The following is a 15,082-nucleotide window of genomic DNA, read 5'->3' on the forward strand; positions in this document are numbered from 1 at the left end:
TTGCCTTTTCCCTGTCTGTGCATCGTGGCCTCAGAACCCACTCGAGGGACAGGTCAGACCCTGTCTCTGCTCCTGGGCTGCTTTGCTGCGTTGGCTTTACTGTTCTGTGAAACCCTTGGTTTTTTACTATTTTTCACATCCTAGATGTCTTCTACAATTATAATTTAGGAGTTTTCTGCTCGTAGAGGAGTGCATTCTTGTTCATTAGGGAAACATGTAGCCATATCTGGTTACATGTTTTCTTCTCTTCATGCTATAATGCAATCCTAAGTAACATTTTAATCATGCTAATAAGCATGACTGGGCACTTGAGAGTGACTTTGCCCTTACTTTGAAAAGGGGAGGCTTTCATCACTACAGCAGTTTTCTGCTGTAGGCATTCAGATTTCTGGGATGGTTCCCAGAATGTATGTTAGGTTATGAGAAGTGGGATCCTTTGTATTTAAAAAAGCACAGAGTTTGGAAGCATTGGCAAGGTGTTTGAAAACTGTGTAAAAAAGGAGATTAAGTAAGAGTTGTTAGAGGAAAGGAGTGTATTGAATGAGCAGTGGAGCTCTGTGAACCTGGAGTACCTGAGGGTCATATGTCGCTGCCTCTACCCTCGCCTGACACTCACTATGCCACATTCATCTGGTGTATGAGGTCCAGGTCTGTTCTCATCCATTTCCATCTGTGGATTGAGATTTTTAAATACTTAAATAATAAAATATTAATGTTCATAAAAGTAAATCACTTGCTTTGAGTGTGGTGCCAAGATGGTTTAGTATGTTCTCCATTCAAAGATGTGGACCAGGGTCAGCCACGTCCAGGGACACCAGTGCAATGGTTGAGAACTGAGCACAGGGCAGGTGCATGTCCTCCTCCCATGTCTAGCCTCCTATCCAAAAAATCCACATTTAGAAAATAGGTTAGTGAAATGAATGAATTCGATACTCTGCCACCTTCTCAGATTCACATTTACACAGTATTTTTTTCTAGATTACTATCTCCATGACAGAGTCAGAGGAGTTCCATACTGACTTCTAGGACTTGGCCTCAGTGGTGCTTACTCAGCGTGCAGCTGAGGTTAAAAGCCGCAGCCTTTCCAGAATCAGCAGTGAGGCCGATTGTCTCCCAGCAGGACACAGGGAGGGCTGGCTTCCTCAGCAGTCACTGTTGGCCTGCTCTGGTTTGTTAGTGGAAAGAAGAGGAATCATCTGTCCTTCCTTTGCCACCTCTCCATTGTGAATAAAAAGGGGAAAATAGGAAAATTCTTCATAGTTTTAAAAGTAATGCTCACATGCGAAGTGGTATTATTAAATTTGAGTTTAAAACATTTTTGGTAGCATACACTGGTTACTGTGTACTGAGAAACTATTTGAAATCTGAGAAACTTGTGACTATTAGATATTTTTGGACACTAAAAGTTTTCCCTGAATGTTTAGGAACCTGAGACAGTCCCTCGGCGCTGTCTGTGTGCTGCATCCAGCAGCCACATGTGCAGGGGGGGCATGAAGCTCCCTCCACCTCTGCCCCTCGCTCTGACCTTGGGAATATGGATTTCTTGATTCAATTCACTTTTAAGGAAATATCAGCAATCTTACCAAGAGAAATACGTAATTTTGGACATATTACTCCCTGCATTTGTTTCTCACTTTATGAAGTTACACACGGAATATTGGAGGAAATTATAGCACAGAGAATTAAACCTACCCAGACCATAAAAGGTTGCATTGCTCATGTGCGTTAAATCTCAGTGTAACTAAAAGAGAGCTTCTGAGTATGTGACATTTCACTAATTTCTAATTTGGCACAAAGATAAGTTCCTAGAATATATAGGAATTTTCTATAAATGCAAAAAACAAATTTTGTTGAAAGAAAGCAGTGGCAAAATAATAAGAAAAGGAGAATTAAGACTTTTTTATCCCTGTGGCAAAGCCAAAGAAGTGAAAATTCAGAATTGACAGTATTTGACCTTTTGTTGAGGCCATCAAAAGCCTTCAAAAGAAGAAAGTATTATGTGTACATGTGTGTTTTAAGAAATGTAGGGTCAAATAAACCACCACTTTGCACCTTGGGTGCAAAGAGGAATGCACCTCTTGAGGTGAGGCACTTTGATAGAGTCTGTGGAGGTGTCTCTCGCCCAGTGGGCAGAGGGAAAATGAGTGGTTAGAGACCATCAAGTGACAGACAAGTGAGTAGTACTTCTGCTCTGTTGTTTTAGAAGGAAATCCTTCATCCTTATAAGTCCATCCTGATGCACAGGGGCAGCACTCACCTTCTGTCAGACTGGCTTAGTGGATGATGTGGTCCCCATCCAGGGAGTCTTTCTTCCTGTGGCTCTGCTAGATGGTATTCACACTTGAGCACTGACAGTGAGGGCTCAAGGCATTCCTGTCACAAGATGCTAACGCCTGAGGCATGCACATTTGTGACTCAGGAAGATGGACGCACCGTGCAATGGCCTCTGCAACCTAGACAGAACAGGGCCTCCACATTGTCAAGAGAGAAAACTAGAAAGTGTCTACAGAACCTTTGTGCATGCTGTGTTCCTGAGACAATTGGCAAAGGATTAGTACCTTTAAAATACTTTATCAAAAGTCAAGGAACATAATTTAGAGTAACCAGAAGAATTAAAGCAACACTTGAAACTTCAAGAGGTATATTTATAAAAAGGCATTGGAGTAAAATATTACCAGAATTAGCTACATGGAAATAGAGAAAGTGAAAAGAAGCTATTACTACATTTCTAGATTAAGAAATAAGAACAAAGCAGAATAGATAACATTGTTGTACATTCAGCATCAAAATTTGTATAGTCAGGAAATTAAAGAGATTTCTTCATGAGCTACAGATGTGTAGGTAAGGTGTGTGTCATCCTTTATGACTAATACATTTGAGATATCGTCACATATAGGTTTCATCTGCATGTGCTGGGGTATATTGTCATTAGCCGGATATTCATAGAAGTAATTGCATTTCCAGAGTATCATAGAGTTTATCAGCATGAATGCTGCTGTTTGTATCAGCAAGGAAATTCTCGTCAGGTTTCCTGCATTGATCCTGCTAAGCAGGTGGACGTGCCTTCATGTACTTGATGCATAATTAGCCTGGAGCCTGGCATTTGCTTAGGATCTAGATTCTGGTTTTCTAGGGAATTTGCTCAGAGGGCTAAACGTAATAAATAACCATAATTTATTTATGTATAATCATCCATAGTATCAGTTCTTTTGTAATCTCTTTACTGATACTTTTCAGACATTTATAGTCTTAAAATACTAACTACACACCAAGGATGGTGGTATTAGCAAAGCCTGCACCACTGGGGCTGGGGTCTCTCTGCGACACTCTTGCCTCCCTTCCTGGCCAGGGCGTCCCTGGCAGCTGGAGCTTCCTGATTGAGAGGCAGTGTCCGCCAGTTTTTCCAGGAAAGGGCCAGAGAGTGGGTGTCAGGCTTTGTGGGCCATACAGTCCCTGCTGCTGCTCCTCTGCCCTGGCTCAAGAGCAACAGACCATGCGTGAACAGCAGGCGTGGCTGTACACCAGCAAGACCTCATTTATAAACACAGCTGACAGGCCGCCCTGTGAGCCATAGTTTGTCAGCTCCTGTTTCAGAGAATTTTAAGCCATGCTATTGAAAAATTAAGCAGGAAAAGAAAATTTGCATTAGGTAACACAAGGCCTGTGAGACTCTTCCATCAATTACTGTGTGTTTCTGTGGCTCTGTGAGTAAATCTGTTCTGTCCCCGAGTGATTATTAAAGAGTAAGGAGATAAATCTTCACTTACATTGTCATGTGTCAGTATGACCTATGGGTGACACACCAGTAGAACCCTCCTGTTGGGGCTTCTGTCGCACTGGGGAGGTGGATGTTTCAGGGGAAACCAAGGAGGAAGGCCTGCTCTTTTGGTGACCTGCACATGGAAGACAGGTTGGTACAGTGGGCAGCCAAGCAGCATCTCCAGCGACAAACTGGATGCTCTGACTGCTTCCCTCAGCATCGTTGCAGGCGCCTTTCACCGGGTGTTACCTCCATGTTTCCACTGAGGAACCCAGTTTTCTGTTGCCATGTGGAGGGCACAGCCATGTCGTCTTAGGAAGCCAGGGCAGCTGGGTGGACAGGTGGTCTGAGGGCCTACATTACTTCCTGCTCAGTGACAGAAGAGGTCGTATTGCCCGGGGGAGACTTGGGAGGGCCCTGTTGACAGATGGAAGGCTGGGTTCCTTAACACAGCTCTCCTTATCTGTCATCAGTTAGTGGACCACAAGTACTTAGCTTTCTACACATGAAGAACAGATTTCCTCTTTTTCTTCTCTTATTTTAGAAGTTGTTTGGGGACTAAAAATAACAGGCTGAAAGTAGCTTCTCTGACCACTGACCCCTGAGGTCCCTAGTCAGAATTAAGGAAAGTTGCCTTTTAGCAATGTGAGAAACAGAAGCATGTTATCTCCAGTCATCAAGTGCTCTGGTGTACTCATTCTTGTGTTCATTCTTTCTTTGAACTATCACTCCGATGTTTGCTGAGTGAAAACGATGTGAGCTGGGTGTTGGGCAACTTCAGCATCTGAGTAGGACACAAGAGCCGGACTGAGCTGGACGCCTGCAAGAGTGGAGATAGGGAAGGGGGTAGTTCAAGGATGCATGGAATCCCATGGTGGAGCTGAGCAGGAAGATCAGCTAGTACCCTGAAATGGTCATGGCTGAAACAGCTGTCCACAGGGTTGGATGGTTGGCAAGTGTAACAGACTAACATCCTGAGTGGGAGGGGGATACAGTGAATGAGATAGACCTCTGGTACTGGTGGTGCCAAGACAGCAGATACTGTCCTGGAAGAAGTCCAAACACACTCCCCTCCCATCTTCTCCTAGTGCCTTGATTCCAGGGTCTTCAGGAACCCATGGCAGCTGCTGGGAACAGAAGCCATACCAGGGTGGATGGAACAGGTCCCACCTGTCAAGGAATAGGTGCAAAGCTGTCACAGTAGCTCTGGGGCAGTCACAAAGGAGGTGACACCTGATAGGTGGCTGGAAAGATGGCTGCCATTTTTCTGTTGATTTTAAGAGTTTTGGGAAATTGATCTCAGGAACAGTGGGTCATCTGGCTCAGAAGATGCAAACCTGCTCTGATGAGAATCCTTAGTCTTCAGCTCCTGGTGCGTTTGGACTTGATAGGTCTCAAGCCTGGGGCTGATGCGCACTTTAGACCTTTGAACCTGCACCTTCAGCCACACTCTGTTTTATCTTACCCATCAAGTGTTTCTCGAGCATCTTTTATATACAAAAGTCTTTTAAACACTACTGAAAAATAGGTATTGAACTCAGAGTTAAATACCTGGAGGCCTGATCTTTGTCCAAATGAATCAGGGCACTGTGTGTCACTGCAGTGGCAGAATGTTCTTGGCTTCATAACAGCAGCCAGCTGCTGGGTTTATGATCCTGCAGTGACAGCATATGCGGGGAGTTTGCAGGGGAGGGGGGAGGGGCTGCCATATAAATAAATTTGGAAAGCACGTTGAAGTCACGCAGCTGTCACTGCTCCTATGTCTTAATCACTAGATGTATTGGAATGGTTCCTTTTCCCAACTTCAAAGTGGCCGCTCAGCACAAAGACTTGTTGGCCATCACAGTGATGTGGCTACCATGTAACAGAAACAAGTAAATCTGAGTAAGATGGAAATGCAGTAAGCTTAACGTTTTAGCTGCTTTTGTCTTATGTGGCTAATTTGAAATGTTACTCATCATATGTTGGCATCTATTGTAGTTTTATTTGAAATATTAGGCCCCTGTGAGTTAACTACTCAGCCATGGAGAACTAGATTATATTGAAACATGAAATAAGGTCTGTTTGGCAAAAGCACATGCAGGGGAGATGAAGAGAATGAATGAATACAGTGTCTGAAATATTAAGGAGGTCATTTGAATGGTCCTCAGGAGTCTGACAAAGCATCCCACCCCCACGCTCCTCTCTCTAACAGGTGAGCTTTTTCTGGGCTGTGATCTAAGAAATTTCCCTTAAGGGTGTGTGTCAGGTGGCTCAAGCAGCCATAACAAAGCACTTTAAACACAGCTTAAACAACTTTCATTCCTTGGTTTGCAATCCTGGAGGCTGGAAGTCTGAGATCACAGTGTCAGCAGTTTCTTCTGAGGCCTCTCGGCTGGGCATGTAAACAGCTGTCTTCTCTGTGGGTGTCTGTGACCTCATCTTTTCTTACAAGGACACCAGTTAGATTGAATTAGGGCCCTTCCTGGTGGCTTCATTTATGCCTTAATTATCTTTTTAAAGATCACTGTCTCAGACTTCCCTGGTGGTCCAGAGATTCAGAATCCACCTGCCAATGCAGGGGACATGGGTTCAGTCCCTGGTCTGGGAAGATTCCACATGCCACAGAGCAACTAAGCCCTTGCACCATAACTACTAAAACCTGTGCGCCCTTGCCCATGCTCCACAACAAGAGAAGCTACTGCAGCAAGAAGCCCACACACCACAACTGGAGAGTAGCCCTTGCTCGCCACAACTAGAGAAAGCCTGTAGGCAGCAATGACGACCCAGTACAACCGTGAATAAATTTATTTTAAAAAAGACCACTGTCTCCAAACACAGTCACCTTCTGAGGACCTGGGGATTAGACTCCAACATGTGAATTTCGAGAGGACATAATTCAGTACATAACAGTCTGGGCACTTCTGGAACAGGGAGATGAGAAGTGGGGAGCAGGGCTCTCTACTGATGGCCTGTGCTTAGGTGCTTAGGGGCTGATGCCAGCTGTTATCTATCAGTGATCTCCAGGCTCAGACTCTGGAAGAGTAGTTGTTGGTACCATGAGCTGCCCATGTCTTCCTCTCCTGGCACATCTGTCTGCATGTCTGGTAACACCAGTGCTTGTGTCCCTATATCTATGTGATTCCCACTGTCACTCAGAGGTAGGCACTGTCATTATCACCTCCTTTTACAGGATGAGGGATGGAGGCATAGGAAAGTCAGTAACCGGTCCCAGGTGATGAGGTCTGAGACGTGGACCTGAGGACTAGTCAGGTGACTCCTGGTGGCCCAGCACTCAGCTCCCATGTATGTTTTCCACACGCTGATTAGTGTGCCTGGGCTCAAGGGTCTCCAGAGTCCTAAGCACCTGCATTGGTTGGACTGTTGCTACATTTGAAGCTTACCTAGGAGTTCAGGTTAATATTTCTTGGCCTCAAGTCTCACTTGGTGTAATATCTTTTAATGTACACATGTTCACTGCCACAGAAGTCAGTCTCTTCACTTCAGGCGAATTCAGGACTTGCCAATCTACCTACTTGTTAAAATTACCTGCAACCTCCTAACAATACCCATGACTGAGGTGTTTTCCATACATTTGCAGAACAGCTAAAATTTGAGGTCCCCGGCATACAGGTTCCCAGCAAAGTCAACGGGGCATGCCCTGGCTGCTTTTTAGCACAGTCTGTAAACAGTGTTCTTTCCATGATCTCTTTGGTGTTCTGTTTTTCCTCATTCTTGTGCTTTTCATTAGTGAGTTCACAGTTTAAATTGGCCTTCATTTGTAGTGCCAAGGTAGGCAATGGCCACAGGAGAAAGGCTTTCCAGTACCTACTCCCCTTTAACAGCACAAAATATTATGCTTCTGTCACGTGGAATTACAGAATCTTGACAAACTAGTTAAATCTTACTAGTTTCTGTGTTGTAAGGCTTAACAAATCAAAATTAATAGTAAAATACCCATTATTAGAACTTAATATGTATAAAATGATATCACGAGTCTCATTTGACATACTCAAAATATTTATTTATGGTTGGTTGTGCCTAGGTCTTTGCTGTGTGTGGGCTTTCTCCAGTTGCTGAGAGCGGGAGCTACTCTCTAATTGTGGTCTGTGGGCTTCTCATTGTGGTGGCTTCTCTTGTTGAGCTCAGGCTCTAGGCTCATGGGTTTCAGTAGTTCGAGCATGCAGGCTCAGTCATAAAGGATTGAACCCGTGTTCCCTGCTTTGGCAGATGGGTTCTTATCTACTGTACCACCAGGGAAGTCATATGTCTTATTTAATAAATGCAAAATTGTGCTATCTCCATTTAACCATTTAAGTTCTTAAGTTTTATCATCAAATAATGTGTGGAGGGCCCACCGCATGTCTCATTGTGCAAAACACAGTATCCTATACACATTGCTACTGCTGCTAAGTTACTTCAGTCGTGTCCGACTCTGTGTGACCCCATCCCTGGGATTCTCCAGGCAAGAACACTGGAGTGGGTTGCCATTTCCTTTTCCAATGCATACAAGTGAAAAGTGAAAGTGAAGTTGCTGTCATGTCTGACTCTTCGCGACCCCATGGACTGCAGCCTACCAGGCTCCTCCATCCATAGGATTTTCCAGGCAAGAGTACTGGAGTGGGGTGCCATTGCCTTCTCTGCCCATACACATTAGATGTAAACAATTGTTTTTTGAATGACCGGACTGTTCAATACTGTTCATGCTAAAACAGATATTAAAATAGCCACTATTTTTTAGATGTTCATTTTCTATCATGAATTGTTCTAAGAATTTCACATTTGTTGTTCAGTCACTCGGTCATGTCCAACTCTTTGAGACCCCATGGACTGCAGCATGCAGGTTTCCCTATCCTTCATCTCCCAGAGCTTGCTCAAACTCAGGTGTGTTGAGTCGGTGATACCATCCAACCATCTTGTCCTCTGTTATCCTTGTATCCTATTGCCTTCAATCTTTCCCAGAATCAGAATCTTTTCAAATGAGTCAGTTCTTTGCATCAGGTGGCCAAAGGAGTGAAGCTTCAGCATCAGTCCTTCTAATGAATATTCAGGGTTGATTTCCTTTAGGATTGACTGGCTTGATCTCCTTGTAATCCAAGGGCCTCTCAAGTCTTCTCCAACACCACCATTCAAAAGCATCAATTCTTTGACACTTAAATGTCTTTATGGTCCAACTCTCACATCCCTTCATGACTACTGGGAAAACCATAGGTTTGAAAACCATATGGACCTTTGTCGACAAAGAAATGTCTTTGCTTTTTAATATGCCGTCTAGGTTTGTCATAGCTTTTCTTCAAAGGGGGCTTCCCTGATAGCTCAGTTGGTAAAGAATCCACCTGCAGTGTAGGAGACCCTGGTTCAATTCCTGGGTTGGGAAGATCCGCTGGAGAAGGGAAAGGCTACCCACTCCGGTATTCTTAGGCTTCCCCTGTGACTCAGATGGTAAAGAATCTGCCTGCAATGTGGGAGGCCTGGGTTTGATCCCTCGTTTAGGAAGATCCCCTGGAGGAGGGAAAGGCTACCAACTCCAGTATTCTGGCCTGGAGAATTCCATGGACTGTATATTTCGTGGGGTCTCAAAGAGTCAGACTCTGAGTGACTTTCACTTTTTTCACTTTTCTTCCAAGGAGCAAGTGTCTTTTACTTTCATGGATGCAGTCAGCATCTGCAGTGATTTTGGAGCCCCAAAAAATAAAAGATCGTCACTATTCCCAGTTATTCCCCATCTATTTGCCATGAAGTGATGGGACCAGATGCCATGATCTTAGTTTTCTGAATGTTGAGCTTTAGCCAACTTTTTCACTGTCCTCTTTCACTTTCATCAAGAGACTCTAGTTTTTCTTCCTTTTCAGCCATGTTATTGCATATCTGAGGTTATTGATATTTCTCTTGGCAATCTTGATTCCAACTTGTGCTTCATCCAATCTGGCATTTCACATGATGTACTCTGCATGTAAGTTTAATAATCAGGGTGACAATATACAGCCTTGACGTACTCCTTTCCTAATTTGGAACTAGTCCATTTTTCCGTGTAAGGTTCTAACTGTTGCTTCTTGACCTGCATACAGATTTCTCAGAAGGCAGGTAAGGTGGTCTGGTAATCGCATCTCTTGAAGAATTTTCCACAGTTTGTTGTGATCCACACAGTCAAAAGCTTTATCGTAGTTGATGAAGCAGAAGTAGATGGTTTTCTGGAATTCCCTTGCTTTTCCAATGATCCACTGGATGTTGGCAATTTGATGTCTGGTTCCTCTGCCTTTTTTAAATCCAGCTTGAACATCTGGAAGTTCTCGGTTCACGTACCGTTGAAGCCTAATGGGAAAATTTTGAGCATTACTTTGCTAGCATATGAAATGAGTGCAGTTGTGTAGTAGTTTGAACATTTCTTCAGCATTGCCCTTCTTTGGGACTAGAATGAAAACTTACCTTTTCCAGTCCTGTGGCCACTGCTGAGTTTTCCAAATTTGCTGACATATTGAGTGCAGCACTTTCACAGCATCATCTTTTAGGATTTGAAATAGCACAGTTGGAATTCCATCACGTCCACCAGCTTTGTTCATAGTGATGCTTCCTAAGGCCCACTCAAGTTCACACTCCAGGATGTCTGACTCTAGGTGAGTAATCACACCATTGTAGTTATTTGGGTCATTAAGATCTTTTTGTATGGTTCTTCTGTGTTCTTGCCACCTCTTCTTAATATCTTCTGCTTCTGTTAGGTCCATACCATTTCTGTCCTTTTTTTTTTTTTTTTTTTCCGTTTCTGTACTTTATTGTGCCCATCTTTGCATGAAATGTTCCCTTGGTATCTAATTTCCTTGAAGAGATCTCTAGTCTTTCCCATTCTATTGTTCTCTTCTAGAAATTTCTTCACATTGATCTTTGAGTAAGGTTTTCTTATCTCCTTGCTATTGTTTGGAACTCTGCATTCAGATGGATATATCTCTCCTTTTCTCCTTTGCCTTTCGCTTCTCTTCTTTTCTCCACTGTTTATAAGGCCTCCTCAGACAACCATTTTGCCTTTTTGCATTTCTTTTTCTTGGGGATAGTTTTGATTTGATAACCCCTCCTGTGCCGTATTACAAACTTCACATATATTAACTCATTTACATATGTGTATCCAACAAGCAGCTAGTTACCATTTTTCCCATTTGGTGGATGAAGAGACCAAAGTATAGAGGTCAGCATGCTTTCCAAGGTCTCAAGAATTTGCAGAACTGGGAGTCAAACCCCAGGCTCTCTGTGTCTAAAGCTTGAACTCTTAACTGCCTCTGCTATGACAAATAAGAAAATTACTGTTATGAGCAAACACATAACTTATGCTATCTTTTTCCATTCACCACTTGATTACATTATTCTAATTAAAATGTTACAGTGAGTCATTGATGTGGGTTCTGCAGTGATACTGTGTCTGAAGTTTTACCTAACTTTGTTCATGTTGAGCAGTGTAAATTATGGTAAAGACCATCTTTATGCTGAAGTTTTTGTTCTAGTTTTTAATTCAGAATCTTGTACTCTTCTTAGGATGTGGCATTTTAGAAAACTTAACTGCTTATGTAGCTTTCATAATAAATGTATCATGATTACCAGAAAACTTACAGTTTGCTTCTTTACAGAAAATCACTCTGCACCTCCTGACGTAACCACTTACACCTCAGAACATGCAATACAAGTAGAAAGGCCGCAGGGCTCCACGACGTCACGGACAGCCCCGAAGTACGGCAATGCTGAGCTCATGGAGACTGGTGATGGTATGTCTTCCAGCAAGTTTTCCTCCCTTGTAAATTCCAAGTGCCCTTCTGTGCCCTGACTGGATGTGTTTCTTCTAGGGACCCAGTCGGCTCATGAGCTCATCAGGGCCTTCATGAGCTTCCCTAGAAGGTGGCAGTTACAGGAAGTGCAGACTGTCTCCAAGGGCAAGAGTTACTCCTTGTTGTAGGTGTTTAGTCATGAGAAGAAAAAGATTTGATAAAATCCTGGTTTTGGTGGTGAATGATGTTGATTCCACAGTTACAAAATTAGTGCAGGTGTCAGGACTATGAACAAGTACTTGGAGGTCAGTATGGAGCTAAACACAACTGAAATAATTGACAGAGATGGACAGTGTGGTGCTTTAGACTTTGGAAGAAAGAGGGTCCTTTTCTCCCTCCATGTTGACTAAAGTGTTGGTGATCTGTGTACAGCCATTGGGGTTCTCTTATTCCTCGAATCTTTCATCTTCACATGCTCTAACATCTTCCTGTTACCCCTCCTGAAGTGACAGGCTAGCACACGAACTTCATGCTTTATTCTGCTTTCCTTGACCTCTAGGGTTATGACAGTTAGCATGGAACCTGATGATGATGTAAAGTGTTCTTGTCTTGGAAGATGTCTGTAGTAGCTTCTGTGTGCCCTCTATACCACTGAGCTTGTGTCTGTGACACAGTGACTCGGGAGTGATGAGGAGGCCTGAACCCAGCCTCCAACAGGCTGATGCCTCCTCACTGTGGTCAGAGCCCAAGGTCGCTGGATTGTGAGTTCTCTGTTAGTACATCTGGAGTCAGTCCAGTGTCCAGTATGATTGGTTTCTCTGGACTGCTTCTCAGTGTCGATGTCTGTGTAGTCCTCCACTAAATCCAGTGTTCACTGAATCCGTCATAACTGTTGTCCTTGTCTTCACCACTTTAGTATCTTTGTTGTTGTCTTTTAAATTTATCATCTTCGCCTCCTCCCCCAGGTAAATTCATCTGTTGTCCAGTCCAGTGGTGTGATAGCATCTTGTATCAGAACCACATGGGGCAGTTGTTGGAAAACAGGTTCTGGGCCGCATCCCAGACCTAACACATGAGAAACTATGAGCTGGGTCCTGGGATGATGTGTGTGTCCTGTTGAAGCTGCAGCGCCAGTGGCCTTGAGAAATAATCTGATTCATCCAAACCAGATTCATTTGAGTTTAGTTGCTCAGTTATGTCCTGCTCTTTGCGACCACATGGACTGCAGCATGCCAGGCTTCCCTGTCCATCACCAACTCCTGGAGCTTGCTCAAACTCATGTCCGTTGAGTCGGTGATGCCATCCAACCATCTCATCCTCTGTCGTCCCGTTCTCCTCCCGCCATCAGTCTTTCCCAGCAGCAGGGTCTTTTCTGATGAGTCAGCTTTTCACATCAGGTGGCCAAAGTATTGGAGTTGCAGCTTCAGCATCAGTCCTTCCAATGAATGTTCAGGGCTGATTTCCTTTAGGATTGACTGGTTGGATCTCCTTGCAGTCCAGGGGACTCTTCAAGAGTCTTCTCCAACACCATAGTTCAAAAGCATCAGTTTTTCGGTGCTCAGCTTTCTTCACAGTCCAACTCTCACCTCCATACATGGCTACTGGAAAAACCATAGCTTTGCCTACATGGACCTTTGTTGGCAAAGGAATGTCTCTGTTTTTTAATATGCTGTCTACGTGGGTCATAGCTTTTCTTCCAAGAAGCAAGCATCTTTTCATTTCATGGCTACAGTCACCATCTGCAGTGATTTTTGAGCCCAAGAAAAATCTCTCGCTGTTTCCAGTGCTTCCCCATCTCTTTGCCATGAAGTGATGGGACCAGATGCCATGATCTTAGTTTTCTGAATGTTGAGTTTTAAGCCAACTTTTTCCACTGTCCTTTTTCACTTTCATCAAGAGGCCCGTTAGTTCTTCTTCACTTTCTGCCATAAGGGTGATGTCATCTGCATATCTGAGGTTATTGATGTTTCTCCTGGCAATCTTGGTTCCAGCTTCATCTAGTCCAGCATTTCTCATGTTACACTCTGCATATAAGTTAAATAAGCAGTGTGACAATATACAGCTTTTACGTACTCTTTTCCTTGAATTTGGAATCAGTCTGTTGTTCCATGTCTGGTTCTAACTGTTGCTTCCTGACCTGCATACAGATTTCTCAGGAGGCAGGTCAAGTGGTCTGGTATTCCCATCTCTTTCAGAATTTTCCACAGTTTGTTGTGATCCACACAAGACTTTGGCGTAGTCAGTGAAGCAAAAGTAGTTGTTTTTCTGAAACTCTTGCTTTTTTGATGATCCAGCGGATGTTGGCAATTTGATCCTGGTTCCTCAGGCTTTTATAAATCCAGCTTGAACATCTGGAATTTCACGGTTCATGTACTGTTGAAACCTAGCTTGGAGAATTTTGAGCATTACTTTGCTAGTGTGTGAGATGAGTGCAATTGTGCGGTGGTTTGAACATTCTTTGGGATTGCCTTTTTTGGGGATTGGAATGAAAACTGACCTTTTCCAGTCCTGTAGCCACTGCTGAGTTTTCCAAGTTTGCTGACATATTGAGTGCAGCACTTTCACAGCATCATCTTTTAGGATTTGAAATAGCTCAACTGGAATTCCATCACCTCCACTAGCTTTGTTCATAGTGATGCTTCCTAAGGCCCACTTAACTTCACATTCCAGGATGTCTGGCTCTAGTTGAGTGATCACACCATTGTGCTTATCTGGGTTGTGAAGATCTTTTTTGTATAGTTCTTCTGTGTATTCTTGTCACCTCTTCTTGATACCTTCTGCTTCTATTAGGTCCATACCATTTCTGTCTTTCATTGTGCCCATCTTTGCATGAAATGTTCCCTTAGTATCTCTAATTTTGAAGAGATCTCTGGTCTTTCCCATTCTATTGTTTTCCTCTATTTCTTTGCATTGATCGTTGAGGAAGGCTTTCTTATCTCTCCTTGCTATTCTTTGGAACTCTGCATTCAGATGGGTATATCTTCCCTTTTCTCATTTGGCTTTAGCTTCTCTTCTTTTCTCAGCTATTTTTAAGACCTCCGCAGACAATCATTTTGCCTTTTTCCTTTCATTTTCTTGGGGTTGATCACTGTGTCCTGTACAGTGTCACGAACCTTCATCCATGGTTCTTCAGGCACTCTGTCAGATCTAATCCCTTAAATCTATTTGTTACTTCCTCTGTGTAATCATAAGGGATTTGATTTAGATCATACCTGAATGGTCTAGTGGTTTCCCCTACTTTCTTTAATTTAAATCTGGTTAGCTGGGACTATTTAATAGGGGAATATTATGTTTAGATATTGATAATTCTGGGTTGTGTATATTTTTATATAATTTCAAGATTGTAAAATATTTAATGTCTCAATTCTGAAAGTGCTCATAGACTATTTTGAGACTATTAAAATGGTTATTTGATAGAAAAATTTTCTTGAAAGCTGTCATACTCATTCCAAAAGCTGAGTTCTGTTTTTGTGACACTGTGTGGTGGACGGCTTCCCAGGTGACGTTAGCGGTAAAGAACCCACACCAGTGAAGGAGACATAGGAGATATGGGTTTGATCCCTGGGTCGGGAAGATCCCCTGAGGAAGATGTGGC

At 43.2% G+C, this 15,082-nt stretch overlaps 1 protein-coding gene across 8 annotated transcripts in view; it reads left to right on the forward strand.

Annotated features, from left to right (window-relative positions):
• Positions 1-15,082, forward strand: part of DIP2C (disco interacting protein 2 homolog C) — a 308,890-nt gene that overhangs the window by 196,405 nt on the left and 97,403 nt on the right. For all 8 annotated transcript variants that reach the window (XM_043480646.1, XM_043480643.1, XM_043480648.1 and 5 more), the window contains one exon: positions 11,353-11,487. In XM_043480646.1, coding sequence (XP_043336581.1) covers positions 11,353-11,487 — 135 coding nt within the window. The remainder of the gene's footprint in view (positions 1-11,352; positions 11,488-15,082) is intronic.

Source organism: Cervus canadensis, chromosome 10, assembly GCF_019320065.1.
Source record: "Cervus canadensis isolate Bull #8, Minnesota chromosome 10, ASM1932006v1, whole genome shotgun sequence".
NCBI classification, from domain to species: domain Eukaryota; kingdom Metazoa; phylum Chordata; class Mammalia; order Artiodactyla; family Cervidae; genus Cervus; species Cervus canadensis.